This window comes from Chrysochloris asiatica, unplaced genomic scaffold, assembly GCF_000296735.1.
Source record: "Chrysochloris asiatica unplaced genomic scaffold, ChrAsi1.0 scaffold00004, whole genome shotgun sequence".
Taxonomy (NCBI): domain Eukaryota; kingdom Metazoa; phylum Chordata; class Mammalia; order Afrosoricida; family Chrysochloridae; genus Chrysochloris; species Chrysochloris asiatica.
This window is the reverse complement of record NW_006408522.1, coordinates 25462888-25487774: the sequence shown is the minus strand read 5'-3', so window position 1 is coordinate 25487774 and position 24887 is coordinate 25462888. Positions and strand designations below refer to the sequence as shown.

General features: G+C 39.8%; 1 protein-coding gene across 1 annotated transcript in view; it reads right to left on the bottom strand.

Annotated features, from left to right (window-relative positions):
* CEP152 (centrosomal protein 152kDa) overlaps window positions 1-21024 on the bottom strand; it is a 100208-nt gene extending 79184 nt beyond the window's left edge. Inside the window, exons 1-8 of the mRNA XM_006831868.1 lie at window positions 20938-21024; window positions 9370-9473; window positions 9078-9144; window positions 8718-8996; window positions 6742-6889; window positions 4646-4786; window positions 3289-3428; window positions 993-1193 (exon numbers count right to left, since the gene is read on the bottom strand). Coding sequence (XP_006831931.1) covers window positions 993-1193; window positions 3289-3428; window positions 4646-4786; window positions 6742-6889; window positions 8718-8996; window positions 9078-9144; window positions 9370-9473; window positions 20938-21024 — 1167 coding nt within the window. The remainder of the gene's footprint in view (window positions 1-992; window positions 1194-3288; window positions 3429-4645; window positions 4787-6741; window positions 6890-8717; window positions 8997-9077; window positions 9145-9369; window positions 9474-20937) is intronic.
* Between the last annotated feature and the right edge of the window lie 3863 nt (window positions 21025-24887).

Below are 24887 nucleotides of genomic sequence, written 5' to 3'. Positions count from 1 at the left end.
AATGGTACACAAGTAATTTGGGGACCATCCATAATTCAAGATAACACTTGCCACAATCCCATCAATCAATGAAAACACTCAAGGGTAGGTAATTTAAACTCTTTGGAGGTTTTAATCATTTATTTTGTCTTATTAGTATGCTGAGCCATATAAAATTGCTACTAATGCAATCATATATGGTTTTACTTAAGAGAATGGAAAAATTTAGAGCTGACTGTATAAATAAGAAATAACAACAAAAATCAGGATAAATTTTAAGTGTGCTGGAATTTTCTATGCTCGCATGTCTTATTTTTCTTCTCTTTCCTTGGATTAAATTAATTCTGAAATTATATTAACAAAAATGCATTCTGAATGGAACAGAGTTTCAGAGCACAAGGAAGCCCATTATCATACCCTTAGTTTAAGAGATTGTAGCTCCTTTCGGGCAAAAGTAATAAAAATTGACTATAAAATATGCTTGAACTTCAAGCCTAGATGATTTCAGATCAAACTTTCTCCCCTATCTTATCAACTAACTACTCTCAAAATGACCTCTACTCCTAAAAACTTTTTCTGGACAGTCTTTATATGCAGGTTAATGACAAAATTCTGGGACACCCAAGAAGTGCCTTCTACCGGTTAAAAGCTCCCAAGATAACCTCTGAGATTCAGGCCAGTTTCCAACGCACTCATTAGTTTCAGTCTGGATTTATTCTAAGGAAATGACCATTCATATACTATGAACAATATGTATAAGTACACTACAAATTTTTAAAACACTAGTAGCTTGAAAACTAAGAAAACATAGACTAATCTTCTAAGAAGTAGTTTGAGAATTATGCCTTTACGTTGTATTCATAGATTTTTTTTTTTAACTTTTAAATTTCATGCACAAACTAACTCCTACTGTAAAACGTTGAAGATTTCCATGTGATGGCCCACAAAAATGTCAGTTACAAATGGTAACCAGCTCTGTTGCTAATAGTGGCTCATGTTAGAATTATCCCAACCTGTTCCTGAAGAGTGGTGACGGTAGCATCCAACTTCTTCTGTAAGGACAACACTTGTTCTTCATACTTCTTTGTGAGCCCCATAACGATGCTCTCATGCTGCTCTCTAGCTCGATGAAGTGACTCAGAATGATGAAGGTCCAGCAGTTGCTGCTTCAGGCTTTCCAGAGCCATTTCCGTTGTTCTGGATTTCTTCATCATCTAGTAAGTACACACACAACAGGATATCCAACTGACAGTACTTCATGATATGTCTCCAAGCTTTAACTCTAAAAACCAGCATGCTAAAGGAAGGAAGAGAAGAGGTCTCCCTACAGTAGGGCTAGCTCCCACCAGGCTGTGGGTTATTAGAAATATTATTCATTGAGAAAATGAATTCTGTGCTTACCCAAGGAGAATTAAAGAAGATTTTGCACAGCATGATGACAGTGTGGGTATCAGATCAGGAATCCACTGCTATTGTACTGGGCCCAGTGCAGTTTGCATTGTCCAGTGAGCAGTGTGGGACAACCCAAGTGTTACCTCACAGAAAAATGACAACTGTTTTTTAAAAGACTGATGAAACCTGCCAATGGTATTTACTAAAAATGAAGCTTTGAAAGCATTATCTAAAGGCTTGATATGGTAATCAGATAATTGCACCCTTTCCCAAAGATGTTCACATCTTAATCCCTGGAAACTATGACTGTGCCCTGGAACACAACAAGGGAGAATTAAGGTTGCTAGCAAGCTCGTCTTAAAATAAGGACGTCATCCCAGATTATCCATGTGGGCCCAAAGTAATCACAAAGTTCCTTAAATAGAGAAGACCAACACAGAAGACCCTGAGCCACTGCTGGTTTTGCAGATGGAAGGGGCCACAAACCAAGGAATGTGTGCAGCCTTAGGACAATGGAAAAGGCAAGGAATCAGATTCTTCTCTAGAGCCTCCAGAAAGAAACACAGCCTCACTGAGTCTTTCATTCTAGCCCGGTGAGACTGATGCTGGACTTCTGACCTACAGAACTGTAAATAATAAATCTGTGTTGTTTTTCAGCCATTATATTTGTGGCAATCTGTTACAGCAGCAATAGAAAATATTCTTGGGGATTCTGCTGCCTTTCGTTTATTGTGTATATACGCTACTTTATTTTTTAGTAATTTATAATATAATTGTTGTTGTTGTTGTGAAGTGCTGTCGAGTCAATTCCAACCTACAGCAACCATGTATAGGGTTTCCAAGGAGCAGCTGGTGAGCTTGAACCGCCAACCTTGCAGTTCAAATGGCTTTACAGTTTGGCACATTAACCCACAGTGCCACACCAACTTCTAATAATTTATCATTTGAAATTTATACTAAGATTACAAAGGTGCAAGCTTTTACTATATAAAAAATACCATAAAGCTAGAGCCATGAAGTATCATAGCAGGAATAAATAAATACATGAAAGTATATAGGCCAAGCTAATTTTGAACAATATTCACTTGATACTTACTGACCACCTACTACATGCCAGGTGCCTAGGTGGTGGGGAGAAAAGCTGAGGGCAATCCAATCTTACCCACACGGTGTTCTCAGTCTAGTACAATAGATGTGATTAGAGAGGCAAGCAGGGAAAACTTGTGAAAAGAAAGTCTGTGAGCTGGGGCACATTCATCAAGTAGCAGCTCACAGAAAGGACATTCTAAAGAGAGGCGTCGACACAAGTCCATAAACACAATTAGCAGACCGCTGTATTTGGGGAAAGTGAGGATGACGCAGGACCAGACCGTGTTTCCTTCTGTGTTTGTGGGGTTGCTATGAGTCAGAACCAAATTCATGGTACCTAACAACAACAGCAGGGCTCAGGTAAGAACTGAATGGTCATCTTGATGCCATACTTCAGCCCACAGATAAAGCAGGGTCAATGAAATGCTTTAGGCAAAGGAGTGACATCATCAGGACTATATTTTACAAAAATTTCTCCAACAAGATAACATTTGTAGAAGGGGTAAAGGAATAGAGATTAGTTATGCAATAGATGGCAAGAAACTCAATTTAGGGCATGGGGGGACAGAAACAGGAGACTCAACTGGACTTAACGACTGACTGGGTACAGGGGAGGAGAAAAGAAAGGTGTCTCCCCTAGATTTCTGGGGTTGATGGTTAGGGGGCTGGTAGCCTCTACACCACTCCTTCAGAGTAAAGGAAGGGGAAGCAAATACAAACTTTCAGATTCTTCTAAATTTAGTCCCATGCCAGAAATTTTGTTAAATAACTTAGCTTTACACTGTAATAGATAACTTTTATCATAAACAATCAAGACAAAATCCTTACCTGTTCCTCTTTGACTTTTAATGCCTGTATTTGGGTTTCCAGTGCTTTTATTTGTGCTTCAAGCTCTATCTCCCTTTCTTTTCCATTTTGAAAGAGTTTCTGTGACTCTCGAAGACTGAGGGTCAAACCATCCTTTTCATCTGGGACATTAAAAATGTTCATATAAATAATTTTGGACTCTTTATCAGATAGCAGATATATATCACATATAAATATTGAATTAAATTCAATTGGGACAAATGAATGCTAGTTGACTCAGCAAAAAAAAGCCCCACATAAAGAAATTAATCAGGACAGAATGTCTAAATAACAGAAGAAAATTTTTAGAGTATCAAACAGAACCATATCCTTCCAAAATCTTATTGTATCATTGTTCCAGCAAAAGACGTCCTAATAAAAACTTCAGCATCTACTTACAGGAGAAACCCCCACTAATTAGTGGCAAGCCCCCACTAACCAAAGAAAATATCTGAGGATTTATTGCCTCTTATAGGAGGGGGCATCAAGAAACTTATGGAAAAATTCCATTATCTTCTCATTCCATTTTTCCACCAGCTTTTTGAAACCTCCTCAGACATATTTGTGAGTTGACTCCACGGCACAGCATACACTTTAATTCACTGCAGTATGCACTTTTAATTCACTGAATCCTAAATTCTTCCTACATACTTTACTGTGACAATTTACAAGTTCTCACAAAATAAGTTTTATGAGGCTTACAGAAAGAGACCTATTCACTGTCAATTAAGTTTGCAATGAGCTAGAGCTCAGTCACAAAATTATTTTAGAAATGAAAGTTCAACATTGACCAAAACTACAGAAAGCACGGAGAGTAAGCAATTCTAATTGAATCTGTAGTTACTCTATGTACTTCTCCCAGATTTGGGGCAATTTTCTCTTTGGCATATCTTTTAGATGTGCCAAAGAGAAAATTGGATTAAACTTGGATTAAAACTTTATGCTAACTAGTAGGCTCAGAAAATGTTGTATTGCAAACTAAACACAATTCTCTGTGGGAACTGGAATACTTTATCCAAAGTAAACTGCATAAGGAATCAACAACCTTTTAGTACAAAATGCCATCAACAAAGTTAACTAACATTCATTGAGGCTAATAGTCTCATAGGAAAAGAAGGAGAATAAAAAGGAGGGAAAGAAAAAAAAAAAAAAAAAGGGAAGAAAATGAAATGACGGCCCTCAATTCGGACTTGAGTGACCCTGTATAGTGTTTCCAAGGACCCGCTGGTGAATTTGCCCCACCGACCTTGTGGTTCAAACCGATCTTGTGGTCTTACAGTGACACACCAGGACTCTAGAGCACCCCAAAACTGACACCACTCAACAGCTCTTATCTTACCTTTAATTATCAGAAGCTGGTGATTCAGGTATCTAATTTGACGTTCACTTTCATTTAACTTTTCAACTAAATTGTCTAGTTGTCTTTCTTTTGCTTTGTTAAGAACCTGAAGTTGAATGATCTGCATACTGTCTGCAGAATCTGCTATGAAGTTAAAGACAATTGATAATATTAAAAACATACCAAATGCAAACTTGTGGTCATTTTTGGCAGTGTTCTTCAAACTGTGGATACAACTCAAGAGAGTATTATGAAATCAATACAGTGGATTGGGACTAATACCTCTTTAAAAAGTCAAGCTTAGAACAGATTAAAGTACACCACGTAGCTATATACACTTACTTACGTAGATAAACAGTAATAAATGTATTAACTGAGTTTTAACTACTTGCTAACAAAATAATCCAATTACCTTTTTAAAAGAAGATGGGGTAAAAATGTCTTTTAAAAATAAAAAAAAAATAAAAAATCCCTGATGATTAAAAAATGTGCTAGAAGTCAACAAACTCCTCTCCAGATCTTATGGCACACAGGGCTGGCCTGGGAATGCACCAAGATAATAAGCTCCACTCTCTTCAAAGCCTGTTTTGAAAATTACCATGGCTAAGAAGCTACAATCACTAAATTCGACACTTGCATTAAGTCACTTAGCCAATTCCCAAATGTCAATTTTAGACACATGTTTAACCAACTTAAACAAACAAACAAAAACAAACCAACCTAATCAAAGGCACACTGCTTCAGAAAAGTACCAGACGGTCTTATACGTAGAAAGATTAGAAAATAAGTATGAGATGAGTACCCCGGAACCGAAAGAGTCCGAAGCTAAGTGCAGATGTCAGCCCGTTGCTGTTATACTTTTTCACCCAAGCCAAAGCCAGTTACGCCACACACACAGTGGCACTTCCTCATTTCCTCATTCCGCAAAACATATGCGCAAAGACAGGGATGGTCATGTTTGCTACTGATCCCCGTGGCTGAGGTGCATGAGGGAAGCAGGGCCATGATGGTATGCCTCTTTTTTCTTTGGCCTAGCCCAGAACACTCAAGACATCCAGTATGACTTTTTCCCCTTCTTAACATGGGTCAAAAAAAATCTCAAGGTCATACCCTAGAGGCACCGTGGCTCTCCAACATACACAAATAAGTCACTAGCTCAGGTTAGTCTGGGGTTTTCTCACCTTCTGACTTCTAACACTAGTGCATCATCCCCGCAAAGCCCTCTACTCATCTATAAACCCAATGCCATCAAGTCAATTCCAACTCCAAGCAATCTTCATGCAGGGTTTCTGAGGGTGTGGGTGCTGGATTTGAACTTCTAACCTCACGATTAGCGGTCCAGTGCTTATCGTACAACACCACCAGAGCTCCAACTCATTAACAGTAAGCACCTTTTTATTCTCATATTTGTACGTTAAAAAAAAAAAAAAAAAAAATGGGGGTTAACTGCCAAAACTGCCAAACAACTAAACCTGAGATCTCAGCCTAGTTTAAATTCTGGGTATAAAGTAATTTATGCCAGAGTTGCCTATGTACTACACCGAACCTCCAAAAATAAAATTAACAAAGTTAAGGTACTAATGGCTGATTTACTATATTACACTGGTATTTAATAAAAAAAGTTGAGATTGAAGAAAACTATATTTCATTTTCCAAAGTAGGCCTCAGTAAGAACAATGTGAAGCTAATAAAAAGTCTTAATAAAGTAGAATTACTGAAATGTAGTGAAGAATATTTTCTTTTAATTCTTTATTAAGGAAATTTTTTAAGGAGAGAGAATAGTACAATGAATCCTCATGAACCCAGCACCCAGCTTTGAGAATTTTGGACTCATGGGCAGTCTTACTTCACCTCTTTCCCCACACATCATTCCCCACAATAACATATTATTTTTTAAGAAAATCCTAGAGTTCCTATCATCTTATTCGTAAATACTTAGTATATATCTCTAGAAATAAGGGCTCTGAAAGATGTTAACTACACTACCATGGTCAAATCTAGAAAACTAATGCTTCTGGAATATGCTCAGATATCTGTTCCGCGTTCAGCACTCTGCACTGATGTTTTTAAGAAATAAATATAAACTTGATACATACTTTCATTAGCTCCTAAAAACTGCTGCTGCAGCCCTTCAAACGAGTCACTTCCTATTAGCTCCTGGGTTGGTGAGCCATCATTCTGGGAAGAGGATTGATAGGGTTTGTATGTCACTTTATAAGGCTCCAAAGCTTGACAACTGGGACTCTGAGAAGCACCAAATTGCTATTATAAGATGACAGACAAAACGGACAATTAGTATTTGGCCTTTTCTTCAAAAATTAACTGAACAGATACCTGAATTTTATGTTATAGACCTTAATTGGGGTCTAATTATAAAATTTCATATATCTTCTACTTAAAAGCAGCCCTGATTGGCACTAACAATGTTAACTGAAAAATGTAATATGCACTATGCTGTTGTTGTTGTTAAGTGCTGTCAAGTCGGTTCCGACCCATAGCGACCCTGTACAGGGTTTCCGAGGGTGTAAATCTTTATGGGAGTAGAAAGCCTCATCTTTCTCCCGCGGAGCGGCTGGTAGTTTCGAACCGCTGACCGTAAGGTTCGCAGCCCGATTCGTAACCACTACGTTGTTGTTGTTGTTAAGTACCATCGAGTCGGGTCCGACCCATAGCGACCCTGTACAGGGTTTCCGAGGGTGTAAATCTTTATGGGAGTAGAAAGCCTCATCTTTCTCCCGCGGAGCAGCTGGTAGTTTCGAACCGCTGACCGTAAGGTTCGCAGCCCGATTCGTAACCACTACGCAGACGAATCTTAATTTGTTCTTTTATTTGAGTGCATAATGGGACCAGGTTTCTACATAAGTTAATTCCAGAAACACTGAACATAGGTGTCTTTAACCCACCCCACTACCATTAAATTGATTCCCACTCCTAGCAATATTGTTTCCCGAGGCTGTAAATCTTTATGGGAGCAGAAAGCCTCCTCCTTTCCCATCGGAGTGGCTGGTGGGCTTGAACTGTCAGCTTTGTGGTTAGCAGTCCAGTACTTAATCTACAGTGCCACCAGAGCTCCTTTACATGTATAAAAAGAAAGAACGCAAATGCTGACTAACAAGATCATGTGATGCACTGCTTCATATGCAATAGATATTCAAAAAACTTTCGTGGAGTGAATACCATTCTACATTGAAAGATTAAGAGAAAATGGCTCTTAAAAAGATAAAAACAAACAAACAAACAAAAAAGACTTTGTCCCTAGGTAAGACAGAATAGCTACTAGCAAAATGAGATTGTCATTGAGAAATTCTAAGCGATAAATAATTGCATCCTAAGGTCTAAAGTCATGTAACTCTCTCAGGGTTAAAAACAAGGTGTTCGGTGTTTTCTTTAAACAATTTCATTCACTCAACTATTATATCAGGGAGCATAGTGGCTTTAGAGGATAAGCACTAGGGTACAAACCAAAAGGTCAGAGGTTCGAGCCCACCAGCCACTCCATGGGGAAAAAATGAGGCTTTCTGCTCCTGTAAAGATTTACAGCCTCAGAAATCCTACACAGGGTTTCTATGTGCAGGAACAAACTCAATGGCATTTAACAAGACAACAACTGTTATATCACCATATAAAACCTAAAATTTGTTATAAAGGTAGGGAGCAAAAACCTGAGGAAGCTAAATGCAGTCTTCTAAGCAGAATTACTGATTTAAAAACTATACTACGACATCTGAAGATTGCAGCTCATTGAAGCATAATGAAGCAGTAGAAGCCAGAGGCAGCCGTAAATGAGGACCATTATTCTTTGCTAGACGTTAAAAAAGTAAATGTTGACATTTGATTAACTGTTTCTATAAAGCTTCTATTTGAAACCGATTTAAGATCATGATTACATTAGACTTTAAACAGAAAACAGCATGACTAATCTAGCATGAGCCTGAATAAATGCGCTCCCAGGAATGTCTGTGGTTAAAATAAATCATCTTAACATTACACTTCTGCATATTTCTAATACACACGCACATGCACGTGAATGCACACACATACACAAATCTTGAAAGTCAAATTCTTAGAATACCTGCAAATGGTTCCTTTGAGGATCTGAAAAATTCATTACACTGGTTGGCTGGTTATTAAATTCCTGCTTCTGACCATTAGTATAGGGCCTAAAGTTTTCAGGAAGGTGATATAAATCAGTTTGTTCATATTTACTTGGAGGACTATAACCACTTCCACCTTCATCTCCAAGTTCTTCAGGAGGGTACCTAAGATGTTGGCCTTCATTTTGACTTGGATTCTCTTCCCAACCATTGCCACAGTTCTCTCCAACACATAAATCCCGAATTTCGTGAAAGTCCTATGAGATAGTAAGAGTCAAATGGAAGCACCGAGATCTTCTCCCACCCTCATCAAACTCATCTTCATGCCAGCTACTTACACTCTGAGATTTAGGCAGCACTTGACGCTCATTCCAGTTCATCTCCAATCCCTGAGAACGATGTGCTCTTGAGAAAAACCAACACATTAAAATGAGGGCCTAACATTTATTTGGACAGAGGTAGCACAGAGCATCCCAAGAATCTGACATGGCTTCCCTCCAAACTTCACCCTGAATTTTAATAACTGGTCTACAAGTTTCTAATTATACAAGTGATTACTAGCTGCAGAGAACCAAAAGAAAGAGACTTGAAAACTGCAATATGCAAGTCAAAGTGAAAGGCAGATCTTACGCTCCCGTTGTGCTATCCTCGCTGCAGGCAGAAGAGTGGAGCTCGGGGGAGGAGAGGTCATCGTCCAGCATGTCGTGAGGAAGGTCTGTGAGTAACTGCTGTAGCTGAGATGGAAAAGTTTGCATCAGTAGCACACCACCTTCAATACAAGGCACCAAACCAAAGCTGCCTTGGGATGGGTGGTTGTTTTTCTTTTTAATGTTTTATCGGTAGAAGTCAAACAAGCTCCTAATTTCCTCATTTAATAAATAGATTCACTTGAGGAGGGAGGATATATAACATCAGGGCATATACTGCCCCTTCATATACCAATTGCTGGAGTCCTGGTGTGGTGCTATGGCTCAATGTGCCGGACTGCAAAGTTGGTCAGAACCGCAAGGTTGACAGTTCAAGCTCGCTAGCTCCTCCTTGAAAACCCTATACAGGACTGCTATGGGTCAGAACCAACTCGATGGCACTTTAACAATACATCACTTGCGGACGAGTCAATTCTGACTTATAGCAACCCTGTACCACAGAGGAGAACTGCCCCACAGGGTTTCCAAGATTGCACACTGCATATCTCACGGAAGCAGATGCCTTATCTTTCTACAACGGAGATCCGAATCACTAACTTAAGATTGGAAGCTGAGTGCTTAGCCACGATCCCACCAGAGATCCTAGAAATGCGCATATGGTTCAACGTAGATGAGAAAAGTTATTTATAGAAATACACTAAGTCATCATGGCGGTTCAATCACTGTATTATGTTATCACAGGACAGACTTGAGTCTTAGAATCCTATTTTCCCAGCAATCAAACCTTGGGCACTTGACAATCAGACATCCTCCAGGGAACCCCAGTAGCCAGATGTACTTGGCCCAGGTAGCGAGATTAGCAGTAGCAGCAACAGGTGGCCCACACGCCCTGAAAAGCTCTGATAATGTAATATATCCTTGGGGAGTCACTAATGAATGGATAGGCATCTAATTTCAATGATGAAATGCTATACAACACTCTGCTCTTATACAACATCTGAGGAAAAGACCAGTTTTCTATAGATAGCACTCTCAAAAGCACAGCTATAAAGTTGGCATGAAAACATTTGATTTTGTTCTTTAATATTTTTTCCTAGAAAAATAGAATGATGACATTTTGGTCATTCTGCCTATATGAATGATATAGTTTATAAAACAGAATAATTCAGTCAATTTTAAAGAAAAGTAAACTGTGGAATGAATGAATAATTGTCTAATTTTTTCATTTTAGTATCTGTGGACAAATGTCTTTCTCCAAATTCCAATATAAAGTTTCTAAAATCTTGTACATGGAGAATTCAAACATTATTATGAAACAGCTAGTGGGAGACAGCTTATAATGATTTCTCTTTCAGAAATTAAACACCAGTTTAATACCCAAGTTGGCAGAGTCCCTCCAAAGTACATAAACCAGTTCTGTAATAATATGTAATAAGTGAATTTTAAAGACACTCAAAACTCTGCAAAATCTTGGGGGGGTGGAAATGAGGTGATCCTTGTCCGGTGGCAGTTTCTTGTTTTGTTTTAACTTCCTGTATCATGAGTATAAAATAAATGCCGTGTGTCTATAAGACATATCTAAATATTGTCTTTATAATCACAAATGCTTTCCAAAGTACATATAATAAAAGCTAAACAAAGATGTTAAAAAATAGTAGTAATGATAATATATCATGGTGAATATAATTAATGTCACTGGATTGGATACTTTGAAATGGCAAATTTTTTGTTTTATATATATATATTTCACCACAACAAAATGTATGTATGTTCTACGAAAGGTCTGAAAAGAATATCCTATAAAATTTGGGTATGAGAAGGGGATATATTCTTGACATGAACTAAGATTTTTTTTCTCAATCTATTTGGTTCTCTAAAATGAAACAAGAGAAAGGTATTCTTTACAATGATATTATCTTGACCTCTAATTTCATTTAACACTAACATATTTATTGCCTACCTACCTCCTTGTACAGAATAGGTCAAAATCATTTTAAAATGAGCCCTATCAGTTGACTGAAGATATAAAGAGCAAGAAATACAAAAGAACAAGAATAAAACAACACAGAAGATACCACCAGCATGTTATAATAGCCAAGTGCCTCACACAAAAGCTACCAAAGTGACTTCACCAAGACGCAAAAGTAACTCGGAAAAAGATGTACCTCTATGAGATCTTCCAAACATAGCCCAACCAGTTTCCTTTGTAAGTATACTTCACTCCTTTAAGAAACAAGACTATCCCCTCAAAATACACAATGAAAAGGAAAAACACAAAATATTTTATACTTACATCAAGTAAGTATAAAATGAATATTTTATACTTCTGCATAAAATGACGTCTGCATAAAATGAATATTTTCTTCTAAACCTTCAGTAAGATTTAAGTACCCAAACCAACAGCCAAACCCACTGCCATCAAGTTGATTCTGACTATAGCTGCACTACAAGGCAGAGCTGCGCTGCCGCAGAGGGTTCCCAAGGCTGTAAATCATGGAAGCAGGCGGGCGGCCTCAGCTTTCTCCCGTGGTCCAGCTAGGGGAGTTTCAAACCATTGACCTTTCGATTAGTCACCAAGTGCTTACCCACTGCACCACCACAGCCTTAAATTTACGGGGAACCTTGGCAGAGACATCTGAACAGCACATTTTTTACCTTCAACAGGACAGAAAGCTGCACAATCATTAAGCAGCTATTGTAACTTTCTCTGTGGCACTACAATAGCTATACTGGCATTCCAGGAAGAAAATTACTTTGAGCATAACCCATCAGCTAATAAAAATGCTGTAGATCTGTATGTAAATTTAGCAACCAGCAAAATCATGCCTGTAATACTTAGAATTCTGTCAGGTGTTTTACAATATTAACATTAATAAACAGTTTCGTTTGCCTCAAAGCAGAAAAAAAAAAAAATTCTCCATCAAGTTACTTGGTATAGCTGGGTTATATTCTTTGGCTTTTCTACTTCTCAGGGCAGACAGTAGATAGGTGAGGTGACGTCCTCCTAATCAAGCCATTCAGGTGAAATGCCGCCCCCATGCTTCCATTTTCAAGGATCAGATAGACCGAGTAAGAAGCGTTTGCCATAAAACACAAAGTTACCCTTGCAGTGTATGCTGTTGTTAGTTGTTATGTGCCATGGACTCACAGCGACCCCGTACAGGGTTTCCGAGGCTGTGAATCTTTACGGGAGCAAAAAGCCTCATCTTTCTCCCGTGGAGCAGCTGGTAGTTTCGAACAGCTGACCTTGAGGTTCGCAGACTGATTCATAACCACTATGCTACCAGAGCAATGTATACATGTTATCAAATAGAGAGTTTTAAAAATGACAAATTCTCTTCATTCAGGATCTAACCAACTTCCAAATACAGATTCAAGGACAAAGATAACAGTCTTTATTAAGGTCAAGATCTAGTCCCACTCATTAACTTTAAATTCATCAGACTGCTTTTTGGTTACAAACTAACATCTTCTCAATAGGCTATTATTGTATACTAATGGAGTTACAGGACTCCTGGTGTGGCACTGTGGAATAAAGCACCGGACCACAAGATTGGTCTGAAACACAAGGTCAATGGTTAAACTCACCAGCCGCTCTTTGGAAACCCTATGAGTCAGAACTGACTCAATGGCACTTAACAACAACCAGTAACTTACATGATTTGAGATACCGTCCCTAGATAAAAGGAGCCCTGGTCCTGCAGGTTAGGCACTCGACAGCTAAGCACAAAACAGCAGTTCAAACCCACCAACTGCTCCTCAAAAGAAACACGTCTGCTCCTGCAAAGATTTACTTGTATAGGGTCGCTGTGAGTCTGTCTATTCAATGGCTGTGGGTTTGGTTTTGGATTTTGGTTCTTAGATAAAGGTAACTTGTTATTGGTAACGTTTCTATGGAGTCCTGGTGTGGTACTGCAGGTTAATGTGCTGGACTGCAAGGTTGGTTTGAACTGCAAGGCCAGTGGTTCAAGCTCACCAGCTGCTTCCAGAAACCCTATACAGGGTCACTCTGAGTCAGAACCGACTCAACGGCACTTAACAACAACAACAACAAGGCTTCTATTAAAATGCATCCTGAACCATTCTATAAATCCAATACATTTTCACTTCACACCATTTCATCACTTAAAAGAAAAAAAAAGGGGGGGGGCATTTTCCTCAAAGAATGTTTCAATGAAAAAAACAAAAAACACTTTTGCAATAATAATCCAAGCAGAACTTCCAAAAAGCTTATGTTCAGGGGAGAATATAAACCAAAGAGTACATAAACCTTTTGTTAGGATTTCAACCTAAATGAACTAAACAAACTGGCTTCAGGTCCTATAATCCCCAATGTTCATGAAAGCCAAGAGTCCTCAGATTACAAACCGTCTAATAATACTTCTCCCAAGAGAAAACCAGCAAATGGAGTGGCCAACAGGCAGGCTCCTTCGGATCAGCTTATCTCATCAACACAATGAAAAGACTGATAACTGAAAATGAAAGTATTAAATAACACACTTTCATGGGCACAGAACAAGCAGAATGTTTATTTTAACCTGAAAACACTTAAAAACATCATCAGAAAGGCTTGATATGTGAAGGACTGGTGAAAGGCCAAAATAATTTGGTAGCAGTGGTTGTAAGAAGCTGTTGTGTCAGTTCCGACTCCAGGCGGCCCTACGTGTAACAGAACGAAACACCGTCCAGTCCTACAGCTTTCGTTTATGAATTATACTAGGTTCAGAATGATAAACAAACAAAATCCTTTTCATTAGACAGTTTTATCTTTGTGAGGAAGAGCTTGTCTCAGTTGTCACAATATCTGTTAAAGAAAAAAATTATACATATATATATGGCAATGGTTTATTAGACCGATATCAGCTGAACTATAGATGTCCCATAGAGAACTCTCATGGCACTGTAGGATAAGTAGTAGACTGCTAAACTTCAGGGTCGGCAGTTCAAACCCACCAGCCGCTGCATAGGAGAAAGAAGGGGCATCCTGCTTCCATAAAGATTTATAGCCTCAGAATTGACTCAGTGGCAGTGAGTGATGACTGATACATAATAATAGATTTTCAGGTCTGGGAGGAACATGAACTTCTCTAACCCAAACCTCTTCTTCCACAGGTGATCCAAAGAAAGTTAAAGGTGATGTCCCCCGAAACTAAGCATGTAACAACCATAAAGCCAGCACTAGAAGCTGAGCCTGCCCTGCTCCTGCTTTCTTATCTTCCCAGGACTCTGTTAGTCACTTATTTCTACCTATTTGCATGCAATTAAGCTTCAGTTCCACCAGTATTCAATGTTTTTGCTCCAAGTGTGATGTTGTTATTGTTAAGTGCCAACTCATAGGGACCCTGTATAGGATGTCCAAGATGTGACTGATGGGTTTGAATTGCCAGCCTTGTGGTGAGCGGTCCAGTGCTTATCCTACAGCACCACACCAGGACTCCCAAGTGTGGTAGTCCCTGGGAAATATCTTTATATTATAGGAAAAACTTAAAAGACACAATCCAAAGGATGCATAAAATATTCTTAAAGTTTAAAATAAAAAATACATATAGCACAGACACTCAGCCATTTGTTTCTCTGATTTTCTTGGGGGATGACAAGAAAATCATCCTAGGGTAAATCAAACAATATAAAATGTAAACAAATGCTGGCTTTACAACTCCCTCTAGTGGCTTTGTCAAAATCTGGGTCTTCTCTGTGGCTGGGGAGTCCAACAGAAGTTTTCTAAAGCACTTACTCAGTCATTCTTTCCTTTTCTGAAAGGAGCCCTGGTGGCATTGTGACTTGGGCTGCTGACTGAAAGGCTGGGAGTTCAAACCCACCGGCCACTCCTTGGGAAGAAAGAGGAAGCTGTCTGTTCTGTTTACAGTTTTGGAAAGCCGATGCAGGTCACTGAGAGCCAGAATGAACTCAGCGACCGTGGTTTGGTTTAGTTTTTTTTCCTTTTATGAAGATTAAGTGTACTTTCTACATTAGCTCCTCGTGCCAACAATGGAGGGACAAGAAATGGAAAAGGCAAGATCCTAACTACAGAAGTGTTCATTAAAATGTCACAGAGGTAAGAATGTGACTATGGCTTAAAGGCTTTCTACTCCCGTAAAGATTTACACCCTCGGAAACCCTGTACAGGGTCGCTATGGGTCGGAACCGACTTGACGGCACTTAACAACAACAACAACATGGCTTAAATACTGACTTTTGGGTGAATGTGAACAAAATCCCAACTGATCCTAATGTTGTAATTGCATCCATTCACATTTGAAAGTCAAAATCCTGTCATTTATGGGGGTGCGGGGGGGGGGTGGGTCTCACAACTCCTTAGCCGTACCATTCATGACCAGCCTTTGGGGATACAGGCACTCATCCTACATGAGTAACTAGACTACCAAGTGATTCACTAATTAGAGAATGAGCAATATGCATGAGCCCACTGCAAACTGCTATTCCCCTGCTGCGATCTCAAAGATGCCAACAAGCCAGGGAGGAAAAACCCCCACTCTTTAATCTCTCAAGGCTATGAACTATTTTCTACTAGCATAGAGTAGTACGGAATGAAAAGATTTCTGGATATGCAAGCAAACTTAGGTTTGATCAGCCAATTCATTATTTTAACTTGCAGTGGCAAAGTGTACACACATAGCTGAATTTTTTAATCAATAATTCTTAAAATTTTGTTACTGACGATCTGAAGCACTCTAGCTTCTAATCTCACATCTTTTCCTGTGGCAGCTATTTTTAAAAGAGCAAAAGCATGCTTTATTAATATGAGCATTCTTAGAAATCTAGAAATAATCATCAAATTCATCAAATTAGCTACATATGAGGGAGCTTCAAAAAGTTGGGAAACAAAACTAAAAGATAATTACTTTTTTCCACAAACTTTTTGAAGCCCCTTTGTATTCTTGTCTTCTACTACTCTACTAGAAACACTCATTCTTACATCCACCCAATTTCCTCCTCACAGTTAGAGAGTTCCTTTTCCTCTGGAAATTCCCTACCGTAGTCTGGCACTGATCAAACATGCAATCAAGATGCATTGATAATTACTGATGATTATAATGCAAAAGTTGGAAACCAAAAAGAAGGCTCAGTAGTTGGACAACATGGCCTTGGTGACTAACGACATGGGAAAGGGCATGAAAGAATTATGCAAGACCAACAACTTAGTCACGGGAAATATCTTTTCTTCAATAACATAGACTGCAACTATGGACAATGCACCTCACTAGATAGAATATCAGAAATCAAATCAACTACTTCTATGGATGGAGCTCTGGTAGCGCAGTGGTTACGAATTGGGCTGCTAACCTCAAGGTCGGCAGTTCGAAACTACCAGCTGTTTCGCGGGAGAAAGATGAGGCTTTCTGCTCCCGTAAAGATTTACAGCCTCAGAAACCCTGTACAGGGTCACTGTGAGTCGGAACCGACTCCACGGCACATACTAACAACAACAACAGGAAAGAGAAGATGCAAAAGCTCAATATTATCAGTCAGAAGAAAGTCATGGGCTAATTGCAGAACAAACGATCAACTGCTCATGTGCAAGTTCAAATTGAAGCTGAAAGAAATTAAAACAAGCTCATGAGAGCCCCAAGTATGAACTTGAGTATATCTCACCTGAATTTAGATACCATCTCAAGGACAAATTTGAAGCACTGAACATTAATGACAGAAGATCAGATGAGTTGTGGGATGACATCAAGGATATCATTCACGAAAAATACAAAAGGTCATTAAAAAGACAGAAAAGAAAAAAAGAGGCCAAAATGGAAGTCAAAGAGACTCTGATACTTGTTCGTAGAATATATAGTAAAGTGAAAGGAAGACATGATGAAGTAAAAGAGCTAAACAAAAAATTTCAAAGGCGGCTTAAAACGAAAAAGTATTATAATAAATGTGAAAGACTTGGAGTTAGAAGACCAAAAGAGCCTGCTTGGCATTTCTCAAGCTGAAAAGAAATGAAGAAAAAAAAATAAGCCTGGAATTACAATATTGAGAGATTCTATAAGCAAACAAATTAAATGATGCAGGAAGTATCAAAAAGATGGAAGGAATACAGTTACTGTACCAAATAAATAACTGCTCACTATTCAATCATTCCAAGAAGCAGCATATGATCAAGAACCTGGCAGTAAATGCTCCTTAATACCTTATTCGTCTCTAATGTCTTTCCTAACAGAAATCACCTGTCATAATTCTCTTCCTTACAGGTCTACTCTACTAACCACTTACTGAATACACAATGGACTGTCAGAAGAACCAATCAATCTGTTTTGGAAGAAGCACAACTGAAATGCTTCTCAGAGGCGAGGATGACGAGACTTTGTCTCATATACTCTGGACATGTTATTAGGAAGGATCAGTCCCTGGAGAAGCACATGGATGCTTGGTAAAGCAGAGGGTCAGGGAAAAAGAGGAAGACCTTCAGCAGGATGGAACAGCACAATGGCTGAAGGAATGGGCTAAAACAGAACAATGGTAAGAATGGCGCAGGACAGGGCAGTGTTCTGTCCCACTGTACCTGAGTCACTATGAGTCAGAAGCAACTCAGCAGCACCTAACAATAACATACTAATCACATAAATTGAAGGAGCTCTGGTAGCATAGTGGTCACAAGTCAGGCTGCCAACCTCAAGGTCAGCAGTTCAAAACTACCAGCCATTCCACGGGAGGAAAATGAGACTTTCTGCTCCCGTAAAGATTTACAGCCTAAGAAACCCTCCTATACAGGGTCGCTCTGAGTCAGAACCGACTCCACGGCACTACTCTCACAGAGTAGTACTGCCTCATAGGGTTTCCAAGGTGGCAATCTTTAGCGTAGTGGTTACGAATCAGGCTGCAAACCTTAAGGTCAGCAGTTTGAAACGACCAGCTGCTCTGCAGGAGAAAGATGAGGCTTTCAGTTCCCATAAAGATTTACAGCCTTGGAAACCCTACACAGGGTCACCATGGGTCGGAACCAACTCAACGGCACTTAACAACATAACAACAACAATCTGTACAGAAGCAGACTGCTACGTCTTCCTCCCAAGGAGCTACTGCTTGGTTTGAGCTGTTGACATTCTAGCTAACAGGTTAAACCACAAAATAACCAGAAATCTTTATAGATTTATAAAGGTGTGAAGGACCCTGCAAAATCTGAAAACCCTTGCTCCTAATCACACAGATCTTCTATGAGGGCAGGTGGGGTCTTAGTGTAGTTGTCCACATGAGAAGTGAGGTGTGGACAGCTGGGAAGGGAGAGCACTGCTCAGGTCCAGCCTGCCTGCAGCCATGTGTAAGTACATAGAGGTCCAGCATAGCCAGGGCTTAGGATGTCACAAAGCAAGCCAGCAACTCGGAACTGTTACATAAAAGTTTCCACGTTTATAATGGAGATTCAAGTTTGGAACTATGCAGCCAAACAAAACATGTCCATCAAGAATCCAGCTGAGTTGCCAGCTTTCTACCTCTACCCTCGCCCTACTGCCAGGCATGTGGGCAGTAATCAATTGACTCTAACGGACCGAAGTTTCACAGTGAGTGTAGAAAGGATTACTTTACAGATTAGAAATCGGGTGCATTCAATCATTGTTCGATACAAAAGAAGCCTTTTATGACAGTCAAGAAATTTGACTCAAATGAAAACGAAATTATAACAAGTAAATTGTCATCAACAGTAACTATCACTGCTATTACTACTAATGTCACCTTTCTGAACAGTTGCTATGTGCCAAACACTGTGCTGAACTCTTTATGTATAAATGATCTGATCTCTGCCTTGTCCTCCTTTCTTCCTACAATCTACTCACAACACTTATCCAAAAAGAAATTTTAAAACTATAATTAGATCATATCCCTTCCCTGCTTAAAATCCTCCACTGATTTCCTACTGCTCTGAGAAGAAAATAACAAATATCTAACCAAGGTTTACCATGATCTCCATGCCACCTCCACATTCCCCCTTCACTCATGCATGCCAACACGATGCCTCTGGCTGTTCCACAGACTAAAGGGGTCTCTTTCACCATCAGGTCTCTGGGCTGGTGGGGCCTAGAATGTTCTTCCTCAGTCTGCACTTCTAACTGGTCAAGTCTCAACACGAGCATTGCCTCCCAGCGGCCATCCTTTTCTACTGTCCCTGTTTTGCGCCCCCTTGTTTTTCGGTAAGACATTTTCACTCACTCAGATTATTTTATCCATTTGTTTACTGTTTGCCTACACTAGGACTAAAGCTCCCCAAAGCAAAGTGCCTCCCGCAACTTGTTCACAGTAATCTTCTAAGTCCTGTAAATATGTCTCCAATGCCATCAAAGCCAACTATTAATCTGTTACCATGAACTCCAGTTTTGACTCATGGCAACTCCATATTTACAGACTAGTACTGGAGTCCTAGTGAGGCACTGTGGGTTAATGCGCCCGACTGCAAAGCCGTTTGAACTGCAAGGTTGGTGGTTCAAGCTCACCAACTGCTCCTCAGAAACCCTACACAAGGTCGCTATGGGTCGGGATTGACTCACAGCATTTAACAACAACAACAACTGCTCCATAGGGTTTTATTGGCTCTAATCTTACCAGGCCTATCTTCCCTTTACTGTAGGACACAATTCTGTTTCTTTCCACTGAGGGGGAAAACATGCTGTCAAGTCAACTATGCTGTGCCATTAATTTTAAAACATAGCTTGATTTTGCAAATGTTAAAATATGAAAGTAAAATATACCCTTTAGATGAAATATGGCACTACACATGCATTTCAGTACTGAAATGGGCTTGAATTTTAAAAACTTTTAAATAAGTAGGCAAGTGCAAACCATTTGCATCACCCAGGGATGTACCCAACCATTACCTATCCCCTAAATGTGCCTGACCCAAGCCATGGTATTTTCAATCACCTTATATGCTTCTGAAAGTGGGGCAATGAATAAGGAAGACCGTAGAAGAACTGACATTTTTGAGTTACGGTGTTGGAGGAGAACACTGAAAGAGCCATGGGCTGCCAAAAGAACCAACAGATCTGTGATGGAAGATTTGCAGCCAGAATGTTCCTTGGAAGCCAGGATGGCCAGACTTTGTCTCTCATACGCCAGACCAGTCCTTGGTGAAGGATACTATGCTTGGTAAAGGGTCAAAGAAAATGAGGAAGACTCCCAACTAGGTGGACTACCACAGTGACCGCAGCAATGGGCTCAAACATAGCAGCAATTGTGAAGGTGGTACAGGACTGGGTAGTGTTTCGTTCTGTTGTGCATAGGGTCACTATGAGTCAGCACCGAATCAATGACACCTAACAGCAGCAATAAATGACACACAATTCCAATCCAAACTGCCTTTGAGTCAACTCTGCCTCACAGTGACCCTATAGGGCAGAATAGACTGTTTCATAGGGTTCCCAAGATTGTAAATCTTTACGAGAGCAGACAGCTTCATCTTTGTCCTGTGGCTAGTTTTGTTTTTTGTTTTTTTAAATGAAATTTTATCAAATTTTATCCATTTATAAAAATATGATATAATTTTAATCAGGAAATTAGTTAAAGATTGGGTTTCAAGTCTTTTTTTTTTTTCTGGACAACTTACCTCTTTCTCTCTTTCATAGTCTTCTTTATCATATTCTTCATCTTCATTCTGAGTCTGCAGAGCCACACTGCCAAAGTCTAATGACATGGTCCTCCTGTGGCAAGGGGAAGATGTTTGTTTTCTAAATATCCCAATCTACACAGAAATGCCATGTACAAACCCAAAACACAGCATCAGGCTGGAAGAAAATATGCTTCCGTCACAGATGACAAATGATTAGTATCTTAAATACTGCATAAAAAGCATTCTTACAAAATTAATTGTGATCCACAGAAAACAAAACAACTGAATGGCAGCAATTCAAGGCTAAAAAAAAAACACACAAATAGCTAATATACCTATAAAAAGCCCTATTTGGCTGCCTGGAAAATATAACTTAACAGAAGAGAGAACAATAGTAATAAACTAAAAGTACGCCAAAATAAACAGTTTAAGAAAAACACAAACAAAAGTTTAGATTGGATGTATTAAATATTGCACATTCATATTTCCCTTCAGCCTTTAGCTATCACAAACTCAAACTGGATGCGCTTATAGAAGAATGGGATTAATTACTGCTACCTCGAAGCCAATTACAATCTGGTATACAGTACACAATAAAAATATGTGCTATTGGCTTGGCTGTTAAGCTTAAGCTTGATAAAATCAGGTGTTAGAAAAATACTCAAGGGAAAAAACAAACCAACTGAAAGCTGTGAAGCTGCACCATTGTGCAGGTCCAAGTCCAAGTCCAAGTGCGACACCATGAGTTCCCTGGGGAACAGAAGCTGCTATGGCAGAGACAGCAACAGGAGATGGGTTTTCAACTACTTCTGGTTAAAAGGTTGCCAATGATCTAAACTACACACATTGTCACAATTAATAAACTCCCCAGAATTTCAATGCCCTGAACAATCCTGTCAAAATGTAGGCAGGCATCACCAATGACTTGGCTTAATTCTACCCTCCATCCAGTCTACATTGTGCAGCCCAATGAAAGGCACTTTGACGTCAGGCACAACCACAACTCTCTCACTCTACCTTTCAGGAAATAAAGTGGAAGTGTCGTTAAATGGGAAATAAAATAAGAGGCACAGAACCAGAAATCTAAATGTATTTCACCAGAAAGAACTCTGCCACTGAGAACTATAATCACGTTTTCTGCAAGACGATAGCTCTATAGTAAAAAATATTCCACTTCATCAGAGGTGCCTTTTATTGCAGGACACAGTTCTGTTTTGTCCTTTGTTTATATGTTTGTTTTCTTCCCCTCCACCCTGTCCTATATAACTTTGTAACTGTGAACAGTGACTGCCACTGGTAGTTTGGTAAACTGGTAGTTTGCCGAGTCAACTAAGATGTGCCATTAATTTTAAGACTTAAAAATATGAAAACAAAATATGTACTTTAGAATACATAAAATATGATACTACAGATTAACACAAACACGGATTTCAATGCGGAAAATCCTCATAGGTAGCATTTTTTTCAAAGATTTCTTGTTTAAGCTTTAACTGAGTTTGTATTTCACTTTCTCATCCCTTCTTCCTCTCTGGTGTCTGCACCCACCCAGAATACTCTCCCCATGTCACCTCACATTAACTCAAACTCCTCACATCAACCTAAACCTTTCCAACCTCTGCTTCTAAGATTAGCCCTGTTGCTGTTAACTGCCATTAAGTCAGTTCCAACTCACAGCAACCCAGTATAGGGTTTCCAAACAGCAGCTGGTAGGTTTGAACTTCCGACCTATGGCTTGCAGTTCAGTGCCGATTCTACAGCACCGCACCAGGAGTCCAGATCAGCCCTACTCCTTTCTATTCTTATGCCAAGGGTAAAGGGATAAAAGACAGGTGCCCTCCTTCACTGAGAGGCAAAATATTTTGCGGAATCTAAATCCTTGTCTCCACCCAGTAATTACAGGAGTCTTCTTACATATCCAGCATAAAATGAAGATCTAACTATGGAAAGGATCCTGCCTGTAAAACAGATGAAATGTGCGATACATACAAATACACTATGGTGAGAAAACACACACACACACACACACACTATCACATACCACTAAGATTGTCTTCACTACTAAAAGTAGACATGAAGTCTACCCATTCAGAGACCATGACAAATACTAGCCCATTTAAATTCTATTGCCTTAAAAGAGATAAATAAGCTCAGGCTGAGCTTGGAAGACACTCAGAATCCCCCAAGCAGAAATCATCTATCCTGTCTCTGAATTCTTATAGTATTCTCTAATTCTTCTTGTACTTATCGATAAATGTAAGACAAAAAATGATATTTGGGTTGATTTCTCCTCTATAAGAGCCCAGGATTGCTAACTACAAAGTTGGCAGTTCAAACCCACAGCCGCGTCTCAGAATCCCTACATAGGGTGGTTATGAGTCGGAATCAACTTGACAGCATTTAACAATCACCATCACCTCAAAGACTGGGTATGAGGACTCCCAAGATAACACTGGGAGTCCTGGTACGGCACTGGGGGTTAATGCGCTGAACTGAAGGGTCGGCCTGAACCACAAGGTCGGTGCTTGAAGCTCATCAGCCACTCCTAGGAAACCCTATACAGGGTCACTATGAGTCGAAACCGACTCGAGGGCATTTAACATCAACAAGGTAACACTATTTACAAATCAATACATTCAACTTTCAATTTTGTTATTATTAATACATTATTATTGGTGGTCTCCTAGCTAAAGAAGAGATTATGGGAACAAAAAGAATCTCAGCATATCTGAGAAAAGATGAAATGATCAATAATCCCAAATAATCCCACTTCTCCTCTGATGAAAAGGCCACCCGCAATCCTCTCGCCCATGGGAAGAGTTGCTCCTCTAGCTTCACATTGCACTTCCGTATCTATTTCTGACTACTTTTTCATAAGGAGCTCTGGTAGTAATAGTTACGAGTCGGCCTGCTAACCTTAAAGTCAAGGTCTGCAGTTATACACTCTCATAGATTCCACAGGACAAAGATGAGGCTTTCTGCTGCCATGAAGACGTACAGAGCCTCATAAACCCTATGCAGGGTCGCTGTGAGTCGGAACAGACTCCTCGGCACACGGCCACCACTTTTTCTTACGGCATCCTCTTCAGTTTCTCTTGTTTAGCTGAGTGCATTGGCCTGTCTAGTGAGGGTATAGAAATTGCCACTCACTGTGGGGAATGTAAGAAAATTTGCCTTGAGACAACCTCAAACTCAAGCCTATAAAATAGAAAAGGTTGTTGTTGTTGTGAAGTGCCTTTGAGTCGGTTCCGACCCATAGCGACCCTGTATAGGGTTTCCAAGGAGCAGCTGGTGAGCTTGAACCGCCAACCTTGCAGTTCAAACAACTTTGCAATCTGGCGCATTAACCCACAGCGCCACACTAGGACTCTTAGGTGCCACAAAAAGGGTTTGTAAGAAGTACCCTGGGAATTGGGAAATTCTTATTTGCTAGCTTCCCTTCTAGAATCGAAATAACCTGCAGAGCACTAGCCTGTTTAGATTCGCAATAACAGACCTACTCATTCATTCAACATTTACCAAACTACCAGTGGCAGTCACTGTTCAAAGTTACAAAGTTATATAGGACAGGGCGGAGGGGAAGAAAACAAACATATAAACAAAGGACAAAATTCTGTCATCAGTGTCAGCCAGAGTGGCTTGAACAAATCGATTCAGGGTGCCCACAGGATGGAGGGACTAATTCAGGTATATACTCGTTGTAGCACCTACAGTCTGAAAGAATGCATAAATGAATGGGCTTACCAAGGAGCTCCGTTTGGCGTCAACCACAACACCAAACAGTAAGTAGCGCGAGGCCGAAGCTGCAGGAGCCCGGGATGCCTGGGCAGCTGGCTTTGGGTGCCAGCGTCACATGCACTAGGTCAACACACGTGTACACAGCACCCACTGTGAGCCAGGCGCGGCGCCAGGGTGACCAGGGGAACACTGCAGCCTGGAGGACACGGGGG